We start from the raw sequence: 20,288 nt of genomic DNA, 5'->3' as shown, positions 1-20,288 counted from the left end.
TGGGAGCTGACACAAAAGCAAAGCTTCAGGACAGAGGAGGAACGAGGCTTGCTTAGCTCCCCATGGTAAATACAGACAGTGCAAAGCATTATGTGGTTGAACCCTAGCAGGTCACGATGACAAGGGTGACTCTTTTCTTCCCTGACTGTCCAGATGCCCTGAGGAAGCTAATGAAGATCTTTACAGAGTATTTTCACTAGGAGCTAGGGAGCTGGCTCAGTTTGCAAAGTGCTTGCCGTCCAAGCATGAGGACCTAAGTTCAGCTCCCCATCACTACATTAAAAAGCTGGTGTGGAAGTGTACACTTGTAATCCCAAGACTGAAGAGATGGAGACCAGAGGATGGCTGGGGCTCACAGGCCAGCTAACCTAGCTCCAGGCCGGAAGATCCTATCTCCAAACATATATCAGGAATTGAGGAACACACCTAATATAAACCTCTAGCCTGCACACACACACACACACACACACACACACACACACACACACACACCATTACTGCATAATTTACAACAAAGGCATCACTTAGAAGGCATTCTAGAAACAGAGAAAATCCACTGGTTACTTGAAACTTCCTATTTGTGTAGGTACAAATGAATGATATTCAGATTCTGCCCGATGGAGTGCTGCAGGCTCCAACCAATCAGAACAAAGCAGAGGGTAGCACTGACCAATCAGAAAGGACGTTGATATGCATGCATGTAGCATGTCAGTTCCTAGTGTGATTCTCTAACTACGGGAACAAGCAGCCAAGCTCAAACGATCCCTGCTTCCGTAAGTCACCCTGAAAACTCCACAAGACAAGAAAAGCTTAATGCAGTCTTCCTGGGGACTTCTGCCCTCCCTGCTTCCATGGTAAAACTCCTGCATCGCCTACCTCCCAAGCCAAACCTGGAGCTTTGATGGGACTGTGACTCATGGTCCTAGTGTAACTTGTCACTCTATATCATCCATCGTTCTTGGATTGTGGCCCTTGAGCCATGCCCTGGCCTCATGTCCAAAGATAGAACCATGGAATCGCCTCTTCCAGGATTGTGGTCACATATACTCAGGGAAGTCAATGAAGGATCATCTCCCCCATTCAAAGCCTTCAAAGAAGACTAATCCCAAATGGCCAGACCACACATATCCCAGGCTAGTCTCAAGCTCACTCATAGTCAAGGATGTGTCTGACCAGATGATCCTCCTGCCTCCGCCTCCCGAGTTCTGAATTACATGGTATGCACCACCAAGCTTGGTTTATGAGGGTTGAACTTAAGGTTCTGTGCATGCTAGGCAAGTGCTCTACCCACTGAGTTAAAACCCCAGCCTTCTAGGTAGGTTTGGAAACTCAAACTAGAAGGACTTGTAGACAGTTTTTCTATCTCTAAACATATGTTTGTTGCTAAGAGTTCTTTAGCAGTGGCTGTTCCAAGTGTTCAGAGCATAAGAGCGAGGAAGTGGCGGGGTAGGGGGTGCTTCTTCTGTAGACTCAGAAGGAGATAGACACAGACCTAAATCTGAATAGAATTATCTCAGGGGCCATTGATGAACTGTAGTAAACATAGCTGGCGTGTAAATTTCTTTTCTTGTGACCATGTTCAAGTCCCCGACAGAAAATGAGAAGGATGGATATCCTGTTGGCTCATGTTCCTGAGGGCTCAGTGCTTGTCACTTAGCCCCATGCAGGTAAGCAGAATATCATGGCAGCAGGCATGTGTGAGGAGGGACTGCTGCTCACACCCTGCCAGACAGAAAGCCTAGAGAAAGTATACAAGTAGGGGCTGTGGACAGGACATGCCCGCTAGTGGCCTACTTCCTCCAACCACGTCTCACTTCTCAGACAACAATGCTGTCAGATTATTAATCCATTCAGAAATTAGTGTCAACCAAACAGAGGCCTCAGGATCTGGTTGTCTTGGGAACTGCCTCCCAGACACACCTAGAAGTGTTCTTCACTAATCTTAGGCATCTCTTAGTAATACCACATTGACAATTGTGATGGATCTTTCTAATCAGCACCCAGATAGCACAGGGAAGGGAGGCTAGAGTCCTGTGGTTATGTGAGGGAACAGCATTCCACATAAGAGGAACAAGACAGACGAAGAGACGAAGTCACAGTAACTAAGAAAGCACAGGATAGGGAGGGAAGGAGACAGAGGCTCTGGAAAACGTGGTGCTCCAGCAGAACAGAGACAGGGTCTCCTCATTCTAATCTCAAAGGGCTTGCCTCATATACCATGTAGATAATGGACTCATGTGACCCAACCAGCTAAACTGGAGGATGGAGACCGGCTACCATCCCACTGTACACCTGAACAGAATCCTTACAAACTCAGGGTTGGAATAAGGGTTGGGAGCAGAGCTACACCAATCGCACTTAAGGATGCTCGCCTGTTCCCCTGAATGGGAAGTGAGACAAGTCCAACCTCACAGCATCCTATTGATCCTGGCCCTCAAATTGGAAGAGAAACAAGACCGAAGAAAGAGAATCTGTGCTAGTAAGGAATGGCGGGAGAGTCTCTCATTGAGACAGGGCTGGAAAAGCAGCCAATGGACAGAGGCACGCTAAACAAGGCACTGTCTAGGAATGCTCGCTGTCAGAACACAGAGTCCTCGGCAGCACAGAACACTGGGGCCTTGGTGCCACAAGAAGCAGCATTCACAGTGCAGGCAGAAGGCTCCTGTGTGACTGAGCACAGCTTGTCCTGGGGACAGGGAATCATGTTGATCTCTTTCCAGCCCCTGACCCTGACAGAGTCCTTTGGGATGACAGTGACTTTATGAAATGACCCTAAAAACAACACTGGGAGAGAGGATGGTACATTAAGTGGAGTGCTCTCCCCTCTACAGAGGGAAATCTATAAGCTCATTGTTATTCTAACATCATCAGTGCAGAGGGCACAAAGAGGTCATTCACCTTAGAGAAGTCCAGGTAATGGCCTCACTTTGGTCAGGTCCTTTCTCTGCTACTTCCCAGAGAAACAAAGTCTTCTGACATTGGTGCTCCCACACTGTGGTCATGCTGGCTGGGTCTGCTTCCCATCAACTGGGCAAGGGACTGGTACACACAGAGGGACCTCAGCAGGTAGCTTGGTTGCCAGGAGATGAGGTGTCCCAGGACCCAGTTTCCTCTGTGGAAGTGATACTAGCCTCCCCCTACAAGCTGTACCGAATGAAAGCTCACATGAAAAATTTCTGTGGAGGATGGGGAGATTTCTGTCCCCTGAAGATGCTAAGTCATAAGGCTCAGCACCTGTGAATCTGAACTGGAGTCAAGTTCAGGTAAAGCCTACGAGTGAGTGCTGCTGACCCAGTGGCTGCTGTCCCTTTAAAGAGGGAAATCTGGGTATCTGACGCTCACTGGCAGCCATGGGGAAGGCTGATATGGGAGATAAGGATGACCCAGATGACAAGGGCCTACAGAAGTGACCTTAAGCCAGGAAGAGAAGAGAGTCTAACTTTGAGATAGAGATGTGCCTATTCTATGCCAGGCTCAGCCACAAGCCCACTACAGTGAACTGATATTTCCTCATGAATGTATCTGAGGTTAAGCGCAGCCAGTAAGGAGGGTTACAGGTCCTATTGGCATCGTCTGGTATTGGGTTCATCTTCCCTTCTTGTACCACCTACAAGAGCTGCAGGGATCTGAAACTCATCCATTCTTAAATCTAGAAGAAGAAAGGTCATTCAGGAGGTCCTAGAAGAAAAGTTGGTCACTGAAGAAAAGAAAGAGATGAAGGATATGGATCCATTACAATGGGGCTATGTTTTGTTTCATCTTCAGAGAGTTGGGAGAAAACATTAGAAATATCTTTCAAAGACAAAGAACTCCTCAGACAAGGTACAAGGAAGGAGTGGACCAGCAGAAGGACACCAAGGTCAGATGAGGACCTGACTGCCCACAGCAATCACTCCAGCCCCAACACTGCTAAATGACCCCAGGTGGTCATAGGAGATGCCAATGCTTCAACCCTCGGTGACTGCGACCATCCAACTGTGGTGCTTTTGGTAATCCTGCCATGTCATCGGACAGAGTCCTGCGGGACATGGAAGACCAGGGTGCCCCCTGCTTAGATGACGACACCCCTGAACCTGCCACCTAACTGGGAATGTGCTGTCATGCATGTGATTGCAGCATGCAGAGCTTCTGTATGATTCTACAGTGTTCAGCAGCCAGGAAAAGAGCCCTAAACTCATCCACAGACATAGTCCCTACCCCAACCCTGGGCAACCCGATAGGCTTCCTATCCTATGGTTTAGCTGGATCTAGATTGTCTTACCTGGTGTTAGGTGTCTCTGCTCTGCCTATCTGGTAGCCTGTCTGTGGCTCAGTTCTTGTCGTGGCTGAATCACACTCTGCCTGGTCTCTTTCACACCCAGAATCTCCTCTCCAGAAAACCCGGGGATGCTCCCCACAGACACTCCAGGGATAAGCACCCCAGGCACAACTGGTTACTTCCCTGTCATTTTTAGTGCGTTTGCATCTCAGACTTCTTAATGTATCAAAGGTAATTCTATCCTCTTTATAGAAAAGATTAGAAAAAATATAATTTGTTCAGAAATGGACATAGCAGTTGATGTGAGAACGCTTTAGCATGTGGGAATGCTTTAACATGCTTGCATTGTTGATTCTCTTCTGCAAAGCAGTCTAGTTACCTGGTGTGTAATGGGGTTGTGAGCGGGGAGACAGGAAAACCAAGAGGCAATTATTAGCTTGAAGCCTCTGGGTAGTGGTGAAGCCTCCGGGTGGTGGTGACACCTCCATGGCCCCGTGAGGCTCTGACCCCCTAGTCATGAGCCCCTGTTTGATCCTCATAAAGCCAACAGAATGGCATGTGTTCATACAAAGGGCTCTCTCTCTTTCTCCCCTCTCTTTCTCTGTCTCTCACTCCCCACCTCCCACACATGGAAAGCAAGCGGGGAGGGAAGGAAAGAGGGAGAGACAGAGACAGAGCTGTTCCGTGTTCAGAATGGACTGAGGAGAGGTGGCCTGTGGCAGCGTAACACTTCTCTGGATTGGGTCTAAGGCAGGAGATGGGAGACGTCCCTGCTCCCACCAGGCCCTGTGAAAAGCCTCCCCAGGGCTCCCGCTGGAGTCTTGGTTTTAGAAAACAGTGTGATGCTAGGCTCTTACCTAGTATGCTACCCACATCATTAGGAACTGTACTCCACTGGAAAGTTAAAGAACCAAGACATGTGCCTGCTCCATTGGTATTAAGCACACACACACACATATGCATACACATACACACAGACATGGGCACACACACAGGCACCCCTGCAGGTGTGCATGAGCATACACAGTTCTAGCTGTGTGCCTTCGCCAGACCCAGAATCATGACTTGTTCCTTCCAGCCTCCAACACGTTGAGAAATATTTTATTCACCTCATCTGTGCTATCCTGTACAGTACTCCAAAGGAACTCAGAATGACAGTGATCTGGATTTGCCGGTTCTAGGATGTCAAATAGTCACAAATGACATAGCCACCTCGCCACGAAGAACCTTGATAAATCTGATCCAGGTGATTCTGAAGTTGATAGAAAAGCCAGGGAAGAATCCAGAATGCCAGATTCTCTCTGCCCACATAGCAACAAACTTGCTGAAGTTAACTGGCCAGCGCAATGGCTGTTAAATACAGGGCACTTCTCCCATGAGTGTGAGCCGGGCTATTTCACAGGTGAAGGGTTTTCTTTCCTTTGTTTCTTATTTCTGTGACTGTTAATCCCTGAAACTGATGTGGCTCAAATTGCTGACATCCAACTAGGCTTTTCCAAAGATAAGGGCTAACGTGAGATGATAATGACGACGAAAATGATGTGTGTGTGTGTGTGTGTGTGTGTGTGTGTGTGTGTGTGTGTGTGCAGTTGTGAAACTGTAACAACCATTTAGGAAGGTAATCACAATTAGCCCATAAGGGACCACACTGCTTAATGAAGCCACTCGCTGAAGACCATTCCAAGAGAGAGAAAATGAAAGACAATCCTGAGCACAACCTGTAATGACCTTGACTTGGGGATTTCCCCCGGCAATCTTAGCATCTCTAATAGCCGCAGTCAAGGCTACCCATAATTGGAACCTGACTTCAGGATTCCCGTGCACTCTGTGGAGGCAGGCAGAGCCTTGTTCATCTGCAGGGTGATGGACCCGACTGTGAGGATCTGGGGCTCTGCTTTTACCAGGACCCTCTCTGTGATGTGTGTCTGCTTCAATTAAAATGTCACCCTGAAGAAAAGCAGGGTTTGTGGAGAGGGACTTTGGGGAAACTGAGGCCTAGGTGAAAGACGCCTGTAGAGCCCTAGACTCAGAGGACTATTTGCATCTTTGTGCCTCCATCAGGAGGACTGCATGCAGGTGGTAATCACCCTGCAGACTCCAAAGAACAGTGTTTTCTCTGTCACTCAGTAGAGTCTGCTTGCAATTTTACAGAACATTGACACAAAGAGACTGAGCAGCCGTGCCTGTGGGTGTGGTGAAGCTGCCTCCCAAGGGACAGCAGAGAAAGACAGTTCGGTTTGCAAAACAAAACAGAAACAAACAACCAGAAACCACTTCAAAGAGGAAACCTATGGGCTGGGGATGTGGCTCAGTAGCAAAGCACTTGACTAGCTTGTAGGAGGCTCCCACTCTCATGCCCAATACTGCAAAAGACAACCACAGACAAAGGAAGCCCCTCTATGAGTAAAGCATCACTTGTAGCCCCAGTTACTCCACATTCTGAGACATGAGGGAGGACTCACCCTATCTCCCTTCTGAAAGGTAGAGGTTTGCAAGCCGAGGTGAAAGCTAGCTTGCAGCAGGGCCATGCCCCTCCTAGAAATTGTCCCCCTTTGCCTTTCCTGTCTTCAGCACTTCTTGGAGGAGTGCTGCTTACTGGCTTGTTCTCCCTGACCTGCTCAGCCCGCTTTCATAAACACCTTGAGAGCATCTGCCCAGAGGCAGCACCATCCACAGTGGGCTAGGCCCCTCCCACATCAGTCATCCATCAAGAGAATACCCCACAGGCAGATTTGGCGGAGGCAAGTTTTCAGTTGAGCTTTCCTCTCTTCCCAGGCTGTCGAGTTGACAAATGAGATTAGCCATCATACCATTCGAGATGCTCTGAGCATCTTTTTTTGCAGGTAGAGACAGGCATTAGTCAACCCAATTTGGTACCTTTCTTCCTGGAATACTCAAAATTGATTTGCTGTACACCTCTACTGAGTCTCTGCAATACTAAATAAAGAATATGTGTTCTTTATTGTTATTGGAAGCAAGGAAGATGGTCACATACAAGCCAAAAGTCAAGCACTCTTAGGACTCTGTTCCAAAGAATGTTCTTCTGATGTAGTTCCTAAGGACAGTCCCACGGTGTGTCTAACAGCCCAACGCACACCTCAGGAGCATGCCTAAGCATCGCCCGGTACCAACGGGATGGACACTGTCCCTTGACTTGGTGTGTCTGATTCTCTGGCAGGACACGGAACTCCTGAACACAGCCATCCTCACGGGGAAGACGGTGGCCATGCCTGTCAGGGTGGTGTCGGTGGAGGAGAACAGCACAGTGAGGGACATCTCAGAGCTGGTGGAGTGCAAGGCCATGGATGAGGATGTCATCAAGGTACGTGGGCCTGCCGGGCATCTGTTCCAGCCTTTCAGACCCTGGGAAAGTGTATACTGAAGTGAGAGGCTCAAATGGGGTTCAGGTTCCCACACTGGCAGTGGCTTTATTCACCATTCCGCCCCCACTTCTTCATTCTGCACCGTGTAATTGTATTTTTCAGATATATCAATCACTTCCATCCTTTCTTCCTTTCTCCCTCCTTCCTTCCTTTCTCCCTTCCTTCTTTCTTCATTCTTTTTTCTCTCCTTCTTCCCCCTTCTTGCATTTATTTATCAAATTAAGCTTAAATCTATTTACCATAAAAAACATTTTTTTTTAAATCTACCTCAAGAAATACCTCTGAGAGACTGGGAACACGTGCATTCGCTCACACCACTGTTACTTATCTCTTCCTTTAGAAACTTTCAAATTAATCACCCTTATTCACTATACCCACCATGCAGTGCAGGAGACCTAAGTCTTCTCTGAGCTGAATTCAAAGAAGCAGGGGGCAGAGGTTGCCACTGAGCTGGGCTGGTAGTAGGTGGGGCATGGGAGATGTTGATGGAACAACACAGGATCTCGGTTGGCAGCCACTTGTTGGGAGGACCATTCCACATCCGCTTAATTTCCTAGAGGCAGAGAAGCTACCTCTCAGCCTAAGAAAGCCAGGTGGGAAGCAAATCCAGAAATAAATGCCACCGTGGTTAGTTACACAGAGAGCAACCTTTAACTTCACATAAGGGGTAATGGCATGGAGCCCGTTGCTGATCTTTCCAGGGATGCAATCAGTATCTTTAGGGAAATAAGTGTGTTCGAAATGAAAATTGCCTCCTGGAATGAAGCAGGAGGTGGTCATCCCCTGGCTGTTGACCCAGCAGAGCAGAGTGTCCAATCAGCAAGAGAGGTGTAGAGCAGGCAGCTTTAGTGTAGGAGTGAGTCCCTGCAATCAGCCCCATCTGCAGAACCTAGCTCCTCCCTCTGGGTCTTGGGCTCATATCCTCAGGACCCGTGCTCTTTTCCAGGGCTTAGGTTCATCTCCTAACCTCATCCCTGGGATTTTGGCTCTAGTCTGAGGTCACCAGTTCTGCAGAGCTCCTGTGTGCAACTTGGCACACTGTGGAGCGAAGCGCGGAGTGTACATGGAACCAGTGCCCATTCTGCCGCATGTGCAAGAGGTTGGGTCTAGATGTTTTCATTGTCATGGCTTTGTGTGACAAAATGGGGTTCCTGGGTCCAGTACAGAGCAGCCACCATTCCAGTAGTTTCCTAAACCCATATCTTGAATGCCATCTCATAAATGGGTGTAGATAGGGTTCGTGACACATGAGTATGTAGCTAGTGGTATCTTGGGGGAGGAACCCTGCCTCTGGGAAACTCTGGCCTTATGTAATGGGCAGTAACTGACCACAAGTTTGGGAGTTTTCTGGCATCCTGGGAGAGTCCAAACAGATATGACACACTGATCCATGTTCCCCCATCCAAGCACTCTAGGAAGTGTCCCCTAAACAGATACCTGCCAATCAGCCAATGGCTACCACTCCCTAATGGCTCCTGTCTGGGTCACTCTCTCTGTCCAATCAGACACCTGCCAATCAGCCAATGGCTACCACTCCCTGATGGCTCCTGTCTGGGTCACTCAATCTGTCCCATCTGTCAACTTGGCCCTGTGGGGAGGATGGCTGTTCTCATGTCTATCATATACAAACCAGCGTTTCTTTTATACAAATGGGCACACATTTGTAAGAATGACATCAGGCCATCCATATTATTTTTAGTATGAGACTTTTTAGTATGAGAGATTTTATTTTTAGCTGTGTGTGTGTGTGTGTGTGTGTCTGTGTGTGTATGTGTGTTCGTGTGTGTGTGCTCAGAGAGGCTAGAAGGGAGTGTTGGATCTCCTGGAGCTGGAGTTTACGGATGGTTGCAAGTCTCCATGTGGACGCTGGAAAACAAACTCTGGTCATAAGAGCAGCTAGTTCCCTCAAAACTATCTCTTCAGCCCCCATGAACTTTAGAATTATTTTTGATTCTTTAGAATTATTTTTAGTTACTATAAAAGGTAATGGGTTTCCATATACATTCTCATATATATTATATATTTTCATATGTATGGTGCTATTATGTGTCATTATGCCTATTCTTATCCAATCCCTTCCCCGCTCTCTTCCCATCCATCCACCTACGCCCTGGCTGGTCCTCTTCTCCACTCCAAGTTGCCCTCCTTTTTGTCACACAAATTTCATCACCTTCTCTTGTTCCCCTCCCTTTAGGTCTCTTCCTCCCTCTTCGTCCCCTTTCTACTCTCATGTGCTATACGCATGCGCACGCACACACACACACAATCTACTCACAGACATGCACACATACACATACATAGTTCATTGACAGACATGCATGTATACACATAATCCAAACACTCACACACGGTATATTCATAAACACATACACACATCATCCATGCACACACAAATAAGATTTTCATAGACATACACACATAAACCACCCATGTATACATAGAATATAATCACAGATATATATGCACACACATATAGCATATACACAAACTCTGGAGCCAGTCTCTCTGGACCCCAGATATTCTGTATAACAGTGTCCCAGGTTCTTCTTTTTGTGGCTTCTTCCACATGTACATGACTTTAAACACATGCACACACTTATACATAAATATGTCTAAATATACTCAACATACACAAGGGCTTTTCAGCCCTGGTTTCTTTTGTATTAACAGCGGCTTCTTGCAGTCATTTGCCCAGATTCCTGGCAGTGCACTGTGAATCTCTCTGCCTGGAAATGCTGGGCCATGAAAGCAAGCCAGCAGGCCTGGTAAAAAGGCTTCCAAGGCTGAAGGATCTATCCTTTCTCTGCCCCATATGTAGCTTCATCAGTGCCTCAGCATCTGTCCGTGAAGACCTCTTTTCTACCTTGAGGTACCTTCGGAAGATGAAGGGTCAGGACACTGGAGAAGCGCAGTGAGCAGCTAGCCCACAGATACCCAGAACAAGGGTTGTGGAAGATATAGATGCTGTATCTGTATTGCCAGTGTCTTGGTGGCATCACAAAGTATCTAGTCCCCTACCTTTAAAATAAAGCTGTCTCATAGCTGGTGACATGGCGTGGATCATGTGCCTGAAGTTGTTCTTCTTGATCCTTGAATCATACAAGCGTTGACAGTACACAGTTGGTGTCTTCATAAATCACAGGCTAACTCACTCGGTGAAGACTGATTGCTGCCCTGAGACAAAGGTGACAGGAAATAAAACAGTTGAGGACCCACCCTCACGAACCTGCCATTGATGGAGGAAACCAACAGCAAAAGATGCAGAAATACTATCCAGGCATTGTGCTAAACAGTATTGGGTTGGGGTGACTTTGAACAAGATGACCCCTGGAAAGGGACGGTTGAGCCTATTAAAAGAAGGGCATATGTAACAAACACTAAGTGCCAGCTTGTACAGGGCTGTCTGTACCTGATCCACAATGCCCATGATGGCCTCCCTAAGGGTGCTGCCTCAGTCTATAGCCTAGCATGTCTTTTCCAGGAGCTCCTATGTCCATAGATCGCTAGACACCAGCAGTAATGGGCTAATGATTTGGTATTTAAGGGAGGACTCTGTGATATTTCCAGTGTGGCCTGTCATAATCTCCATGCATAAACTCAGTGAGTGGATCCCAGGGACCTAGCTGCAAATTTGTGGCACGGGATGAAAGGGTAACTTGACCCCTGTGTAACCAGATCCCTGCTCAGGCTCCAGGACACAGGAGCAATTCTCTGGGGTTTGTTTGTCCAAGGGTTCCTTGGTTGTCTGACAAGCCTTGGCTTGTCCCAGGGATCCTGTTGATACCAAACTTTACTGAACTTATTACTATTTCACAAAGTTTCAGGGATAGAGCATCACTACTACTCAGTGGCCCCGGAACTATGGCTCTGCCAGATGTCATCTCTTCCCAGAGAATACCTGGCAATATCTGAGACAGTTAGACTGTGATATGTAGGATTGGGACCTCTGACATCTAGGAATGCAGAAGATGCTCATAAGCACCCTACAAGACACATCTGACAGCTCTAGTCAGCAGGGCAAAAGTTAAGGCACATGCCCAGTGTTCTGTGGGGTGTTGCTCATGTCCTGAAAGTGTCCAATGTTGCAGCTTAGTGTGGAGGCTGGAGACAGACAGAGACAGACCCTGAGCAAGTGACCAAGCCTTCTGAGTGACTGCAGGGAACCCAGCCACTCTGAGTCTCAGTATCCATGACTCATCTATAGAGCTCCCAAGACCCATGTGACAAAGACAAGCCTCCAGGGTTAAAAAAGATAGGTGTGTGGGCAGAAGAGATAGATAGGTTAGTAAAGCGCTTGACTTGAAAGCATAGGTACCTTATTGAAACTCAGTTTCTCAGTGTTAGTACAGTTGACATTTAAGGTGTACCCATCCTTTGGCATGAAGGACTGTCACTGAGCCTTTCAGAGTATTGACATGCAACCTTGGCCTCTTCCACAGTATCTTCCAACTGTAGTGTTCCACCCCATCCCCCAATCATGACCACCATGATTTCCAGAAGGGGCCAGAAGCTGGGACAGAGAAGACAAAGAGAACATAGGAACAGCGGTAGGAATAGTAACAGGCTGTGGCAATGAGTCTGACCATCAGTTAAGGGCTTTTACAGAGTCTAGGATTAAAAAAAAATAAAATTAAAGCTTGTCCTGGGGTACAAATTGAAGATCTAGGTCATGTGTAAGCCACAGTGGTGTCTTCCTTAACTAATGGCATTTGCAAAGTCCCCATGTCCAAAGGCCATAACCATGTTCTGGAATGAAGTAAATTCTGAGCATGTCTTAAAGCTCACTCACCTCCCAACACACTGTAGCTCTGGCAGATACCATCTCCTACCCCTGGTCTCCTCCAACCCTGCCCAGATCTTCACCAAGTTCCTTCCTTCGGCTCACACTCTATTTTCTTGACCATCTGTCCCCTGCCTGAGCTCAGAAAGGCACAGCCTGTCCAAGCAGACTGGCCTGGGGTGGACCAAATGGACAAGGGCCAGGGCAGCCTGAGGAAGGGTTCCGGCATGCTGCGGGCCTGGCTGAAGTCCACACCCCACTTGCCAGTCAGCGGCTCCTCTCCGTGCCTGCCTTTCCCTGCCACCTCAGCAATGGAAACGACACAGAGAGCCATGTGGCAGGAAGGCCAGCTGGGTCAAGGCCACCGTCTCATGTTAGAGTCTGTTAACGTGCAAGGTTGGAGCAATCTGGGTGAGCTCTGAACTCATGGCTATAAATGGAATTCGTCCTCTCTGCTGTGGGCAAGCTGCCCTCCTCAGCAGGCCTCGGGGTTCTCATCTGCAAAATAGGATACTGTCTATATGCCAAGCTCCCGTGAGGTTTCTGCAGCACTGGTGGGGGGAGGACATATTGCAAGTGGGAAATGAGATCTGGTTGCATGGAAGCCATTGACATTCTATATGTACAGAGCTGGCTCATGAGTTCAGGGATGTCCAGGAGGCAATTTTGATTTCCCTGGGCCTGAATTCCACTCATACACAGTGGTAGTCACCAAAATAGAAAGGAAGTAGGCCAGGAGCCTGATTATTGGATCTGCTGCATTTGAAATGTACATTATGTAATCTTATTTTGACAAGAAGGCTGAAGAGGACTAAGTTTTGTGAGCCTACCTCGAGCAGAGATGCGGAAGAAAACAGTTGGATATTTGAAGATCGGCTGCTTTTAGAGATGGCATTTAAAGTATTGTGATTAGTAATTAGAGCGACGATGGGCATAATAGGGATAGAAGATGCATAGCTGTATCATTTGAAGGAGTGATTCTCAGAGGGGTCCCAGCCTAGCATCACACAAGACCCTGTGAGATGCGTGAGTGTGGTCCCACCACAGTCTTCAAAAGTCAGAGGCTGGGATGGATACCACAAGCTGTGTGTCGACAAACCCTTAAAGTCCCTAGTGGCTAGATGAGAGTTCCCTAGACATCAACGGTTGGCAGTGGGCACCTATGCTCTCTCCATGGAAACTGACTCGCAGGGTCTCCCCCAGGAGGCAGGTAGTGTCCTCAGAAAATACCAACCCCTGAGGGACATCAAAATAAGACAATTAGCTATGTACCCCCCCAACCTAGCTCTTTCCCTCCAGGTCTCTGTGGACAGGTGCCTAATGCTGGACCGATTGCCCACCCAGCATTCGGTTCACGTGCACAGCCCACTAACGGAGATGAAAAGATTCTGAGAAACACAGCCAATGAGCTGGAAACATTCCTGCAGGGATCAGTTTCTTTTTGTAAAAGAACCTGTTCATTTTGTGTGGTACCCTCGTCCCCACTGCCAGCCGCTTAGGACATGATTAATTCATCCAGAGACTTCCCCAGACACCAGTGACACCATCAGGAACAGAAGGGACGATGGCTCTATCATGTGTAGCACCGTTGTACCTTTGGTGTCCCTCCTAATCATTTATATATTCTGGAGAGGCAAGGTTCCCACCCACCCGAGCTCAGAAAGGTAATAAATGAGGAAAGTCAATGGTCTGTAAATTACAACATTGATTAAAGATGTGATTAGTGATAGACTCTATGCTTGGCTATTATGCTAATATGTTCCCCGATCCGGGACAGCATTTACATGCTAATGATAAGTCTGGGACAATGACTGAAACTGCTTCCCATCCTCACACAGTGTGGAAGCCGTTTTAAACCACTCTTGACCGGTGAGTGAAAAGACCCCTTCCCGTGGCCCCTCCCAACTGCTCCATGCCAGTCCCCAGCAGATGGAGAGAATTCTCTCTGCCCAGCCCTCACCATCTGCCCCGCAAACAGAAGAGACAAAAGTGGGGCCCAGAGTAGCCATACCTGGTCCTTCTGCAGAAAGAGCAGGGGTGACTGATCACCTGCTCAGTACAGGTTGTTATGTGGTGAGGTCCAGATACCCTGGTGGGGCTCTGCTCTTTCCAGAGGACACTGTCTAGTAGGAGATAGATATGCAAATGACAGTTGGAGCTCAGTGTGGTGTCATGTGGGTAACACCATTAGCTCAGAAATGGTTGCCGGACTGTACCTGTATGTAACTTGCCAGTACAAATCATCTCTAAGTAGATTCTCATTGTAGTCAACGGACCTAGGAAGGTTAAGAACTTGCTGGAACTTTTCAGATTAAATTCTTATGTATGCGCCACAGTTGCTTCTACCTCATCTTAGGGTCTCGCTTTCTCTCAATTGTTTTGGCTGTACCACCCCTCACCCCACTTTAACCGCTCACCCCACCCCTACTTCTTGCTTCTCCCCCATCCCTTACCCCTCTCCCACCCCCACCCCTCACCCTGTTCCTACCTCTTAGCCCACTCCCACCCCTAGCCCCAATCCCACCCCTAGCCCCAATCCCACCTCTTCCTCCACATCTCATTCCTCACCCCACTCCACCCTTCACCCCTCTCCCACACCTCACCCCACTCCACCCTTCACCCCTCTCCCACACCTCACCCCACTCCACCCTTCACCCCTCTCCCACACCTCACCCCACTCCACCCTTCACCCCTCTCCCACACCTCACCCCACTCCACCCTTCACCCCTCTCCCACACCTTACCCCACTCCACCCTTCACCCATCTTGAGGACAAGGCTTCTAAAAGCAGAAATGGAAAGAAAGGGGAAGGAAAGCAAAGGAAAGAGAGCAGACCCAGGCAAAGGTAGGAAGTCACCCATGATATCCCACCCCACTCTCATGAGAACAGTGATAGTACAAATGTGAAGATCCCAGAGGTCCTGGGTGGAGCAGCATCCCAGAAACTCTTGACATGCTCAGGCCAGGCAAACTTGGGTGGAAGTGTGTCCCTAGACCAAAGTCTGAGAACCATGGATGACCAATGGAACTGTGGGGTGGGGTGCAGAGACTGTGAGAAGGCATGTACTGGGCAGCTGCCAGGCCCCTCGGCCATCTGGGGAGTGGAGCCGCTTACCTTCTGAGCAGACATCAGCCTGCATCGTGCTCCTGGAGGCCCCCACATACACACACAGACTTCAGCCTCAGCCACAGTTTTCTGCAGATTCAAGTTCACCGGGAGCTTGAAAGCTCTTACTTCCATTTGTTCTCTGCTTTCTTTCCCAGCAAAGGCAACCTCGGCCTGAGAACTGGAAGCTGGAAAATAGCATGCCTCTTGCCCATGAGATGGGCAATTATGGATGCTTTCACGGGGCACCCAGTAGCAGCCAGTGCACCGTTCCCCTGGCTTCTCTCTTTCTCTGCATACCCGGGTCTGCTTTCACACTCTTATTCTCTAGATTTGGTTTCTCGTTAAGCCAATGACACTGAATCCTTATCTGGGGCTCTGCGCTGGAAACAAGTGTTTCACAATAAAGTCGATCAAACTGGAAGCAGAGCAGATGGCTCAGTCTAGAAAGTGCTCACCAAGAAAGAATGAGGACCCAAGTTTAGATTCCCTATACCCGTATGAAAACTGGGTATGGGGCACATCCCTGTAATCCCAGCACTGAAGGGGGCAATACAACAGGACCCAGAGGTTTGTTGACCAGCCAGCCTAGCTCAATTAATGAGTTCTGGTTCCAAAAGTAAGGTGGAAAATGATACTGGAGATACCAACATCAGATTTTTTTTGTGTGTGCATGTGCTTACATGCCATATGTACCTACAGACACACATATATATAATACACATATGCACATGCACACATACATATACACATACACACACATATATATACATACACAAAATGCATAACACATACACACATTGCATACATATGCACATATATACACACATACATATATGCACGCATATCCATACAAATGCACATACATGCACGCACACACATGCACATGTGCACATGCATGCATTCTCTCTAAAAGAAATGAATGTGGGTTATCACAACGGCCACGTGACCTCCATCTTCTCTCTTTCTCTCCTCTGTCTTCGCAGGTGTCAGACCACTGCGACTATGTCTTTGTCAATGGCAAAGAGATCAAGGGCAAGGTGGACTCCGTGGTGAATTTCACCTACCAGCACCTGAGTGCACCCCTGCATGTCACTGTGTGGGTGCCCCGGCTTCCCCTGCAGATCGAGGTCTCTGACACAGAACTCAGCCAGGTTAAGGGCTGGCGGGTTCCCATCGTGGCCAGCAAGAGGTGAGCGGTAGGTGAGAAGATGTCCTCAGCCACAACAGCACCGACTGGATTTACAGATGCCATTGACAGGACCAGGGCAGGACCCAGGATGTAGTAGAAGCTGGTGTTCCCACAGCCATGATCTCCCTAACCCTAACGGCATACTCTTTAAAGGTCACAGTTCCAGGTCCCCTGGCAGAGTGGGATGATGTTCACCCTGGAACAGGGTCTTCTGGTTGCAGAAAGCCACAGACCATTCCCCTGTGTGGATCACAGATTTCCCTGAACAAGCCCATCTCAGCTGAGTGAGGGCTGCCACCAAAGCCCAGTATCTCACTCGCACTTCTCCCTTACAGACTGTCAGGTGGATCCCAGACAGTTCCCCAGAACCCCTTCATTTTGAAGAGTCAAGAAGAGTAGTGTCCTAGGGAGATGAGTCGATAAAGTGTTTGCTGTGCAAACAGAAGAACCTGAGCTCCATCCCTAGACTGTACATTAAAAGAAAATGCTGGGCATGGGCGGACAGGTGGGGCGTTGATATTCAACCAGCCTAGCCTAATCCGTGAGTTCTGAACCTAGATGAGACTTTGTCTCAAAGGAAACAGAAAATGTCTGAGCATGACACCTGATGTTGTCATTTGGCTCCACATACACACACGTGCCCTCTCTCTCTCTCTCTCTCTCTCTCTCTCACACACACACACACACACACACACACACACACACACAGAGTGGCTGCTTATGGGGCTGTGTCAGCTTAGGAAATGGCAGCTGTCTTTTTGCCAGGCAATGCGCTCAAGCCTCTGCATTGCCCAGAAATGGATGCCTGGCTCCCTTGGGGGCCCGAGACTCCCTTCTTGAGCATCGCCTTCTGAGACTGAGGCATACACCTGCCCTCTTGTGGTGCTCTATGCTTCTTCCCCCCACGTCTGAGACAGCACCTTTCTTCCCACACAGACCCACTCGGGACAGCGAAGAGGAAGAAGAAGAGGAGCAGAGAGGCCGGGGTTGTGCCCTGCAGTTCCAGCATGCCACGGTGCGCGTCCTCACCCAGTTTGTGTCGGAGGGTGCTGGGCCCTGGGGCCAGCTGAGTCACCTCCTCAGTCCAGACTGGCAGTCTGACATCACCCACCTGGTAGCTGACTTCATGAAGCTGGAGTCCCCGCACATAGCCACCCTGCAGGACAGCAGGGTCCTGGTTGGGCGGGAAGTTGGGATGACCACCATCCAGGTAGGAAGCAGGAACTTGGACTCTGTGTCCTTGGCTGGTAGCATTCTTCCTGGGACTAGGGGTTCCCTGGGGGTAAGGCAGGTCACTGTGACCAGTTCATTGTCTCCATGATGGCTCCACAAGGTGACATGGGAACAAGAATTGGACTTGGACCAGCACTTCCATTTCCAGTCTTTCCTTACCCATTGGAGCCCACCTCAAGGGCTGTACCCATGTTCCCCCCAGTCCCACCTCCCACATAGTTCTCCAGACTACCTTCTATCCCCTTGCATAAGATTTGCCTTTGCCTTGTATACTGCTGCTGCAAAGGCAAGCCTGGAATTTCCCTTCTCTCTTCTTGACTTCATTATCTTGTGTGTTTAATTCAATACAATTTATAATATTGTATCACTCAAAAGAATGTATAGGATGGTTGGGTTTGGGTCAGATAACAAACAGGAGTAGCTTTCCTCCACCCCTCAAGTTCCACTTGACTTTCACTACCCTTCTAGAATGTCCTGGCGGATGCTAACCCCATGGTAAATGTTCCATCATTTCACCTGCGCAGTTCCAGCCCAGCCCTGGGCTTGTAGGATGAGACAGGGTGGCTTTCTGAAAGAGGCAGTGTGATTATGGAAGGCAGGGGACTGACAGAGTTCTGTCATCCCAGTTGATCCATAGTTCCCTTAGAATTTAATTGATGCTGCACCGAGTCTGTGTGCAGCTCTTCATGCGCCCAGCCTGCAGGACCATCAAGTACACTTAACTAGGTTGTGCACCGTATGAATGGTCCATTACCTAAAGGGAAGGGGCCGTTCCTTCCTAAAGTGGAATGGTTTTGTGATTATTTCTATTTACCAATGGAAGTAAAGTTTCAGGGAAGGACTGCCTTGGCTGCTCAAAAAGGCTCAGTGTGGAGCCAACAACAGTGACAGAAGCCTGTGTGCCTCCTTATGGTCTAGGTTCAGAACCTCTGGCCCATCTACGGGGGCGTAGGGAGTCTTAACATGGGTTTCTTTACCTGGAAATGGGCATGATGGCGCTTCTGTGCTCCCACTGTTTCCACAGGTGTTGTCCCCACTGTCCGACTCCATCTTGGCAGAGAAGACAGTAACGGTGCTGGATGACAAAGTGTCCCTGACAGACTTGACTGTCCAGGTGGTGGCTGGGCTGTCTATGACCCTGCACCCCATCGCAGAGAACAACAAGGCTACCACAGCTATGGTCACAGCTGAGGAGCTGCTGCGGGCCCCCAAACAGGTAGGGGTTGAGGTGGGCCGGGGAGGCCATGGGGCTGGTTCAGCAGAAGAGTGGACAAAGATGACCGACAGCATCCTCCCGCTCCCACCCCACGCCACACTCACTACCCTCCCCACACTTGCAGCCCTCACCACGCTCCCACGCCACAGCTCCACTCACACCCCTCGACCATCTTCCAACCTTCAACGAGCTCCCAACCCTCACCCCACTGCCAAACCCAACCCAGTCCATACTCTCTCACCCACTGCAAGCCCTTCCCCAAAGTTCAAACCCTAACTCTGCTCACCCCACTCACCCCACTCCCGTCACTAACCCAGCCCCAACACAGATTCCACCCCACACCAAATCCAACCACTCATGCCACTCCCCCCCTCACACAGCTCCCACCCCTCACCCAGCTCCGACCCTCACACAGCTCCCACCCCTCACACAGCTCCCACCCTCACCCAGCTCCCACCCTCACCCAGCTCCCACCCTCACCCAGCTCCCACCCCTCACCCAGCTCCCACCCTCACCCAGCTCCCACCCCTCACCCAGCTCCCACCCCTCACACAGCTCCCACCCCTCACCCAGCTCCCACCCTCACCCAGCTCCCACCCCTCACTCAGCTCCCACCCCTCACTCAGCTCCCCCCCTCACTCAGCTCCCACCCTCACCCAGCTCCCACCCCTTACCCAGCTCCCACCCTCACCCAGCTCCCACCCCTTACCAGCTCCCACCCTCACCCAGCTCCCACCCCTCACACAGCTCCCACCCCTCACCCAGCTCCCACCCTCACACAGCTCCCACCCTCACCCAGCTCCCACCCCTCACCCAGCTCCCACCCCTCACACAGCTCCCACCCTCACACAGCTCCCACCCTCACCCAGCTCCCACCCCTCACTCAGCTCCCACCCCTCACTCAGCTCCCACCCCTCACTCAGCTCCCACCCCTTACCCAGCTCCCACCCTCACCCAGCTCCCACCCCTCACTCAGCTCCCACCCCTCACTCAGCTCCCACCCCTCACCCAGCTCCCACCCCTCACACAGCTCCCACCCCTCACTCAGCTCCCACCCCTCACCCAGCTCCCACCCCTCACACAGCTCCCACCCCTCACACAGCTCGCACCCCTCACACAGC

General features: G+C 49.6%; 1 protein-coding gene across 2 annotated transcripts in view; it reads left to right on the top strand.

Annotated features, from left to right (window-relative positions):
* The window catches only part of Tmem132c (transmembrane protein 132C), a 317,389-nt gene that overhangs the window by 278,210 nt on the left and 18,891 nt on the right, over nucleotides 1-20,288 (top strand). The window contains exons 5-8 of one of the 2 annotated variants that reach the window (XM_075978117.1): nucleotides 7,437-7,580; nucleotides 16,513-16,718; nucleotides 17,655-17,733; nucleotides 18,976-19,167. In XM_075978117.1, coding sequence (XP_075834232.1) covers nucleotides 7,437-7,580; nucleotides 16,513-16,718; nucleotides 17,655-17,733; nucleotides 18,976-19,167 — 621 coding nt within the window. Of the gene's footprint in view, nucleotides 1-7,436; nucleotides 7,581-16,512; nucleotides 16,719-17,654; nucleotides 17,929-18,975; nucleotides 19,168-20,288 lie in introns of both variants that reach the window. The other variant, XM_075978107.1, reaches the window with a different exon arrangement.

This window comes from Microtus pennsylvanicus, chromosome 1 (assembly GCF_037038515.1).
Source record: "Microtus pennsylvanicus isolate mMicPen1 chromosome 1, mMicPen1.hap1, whole genome shotgun sequence".
Taxonomy (NCBI): domain Eukaryota; kingdom Metazoa; phylum Chordata; class Mammalia; order Rodentia; family Cricetidae; genus Microtus; species Microtus pennsylvanicus.
This window is presented reverse-complemented; position numbering and strand designations above follow the sequence as displayed.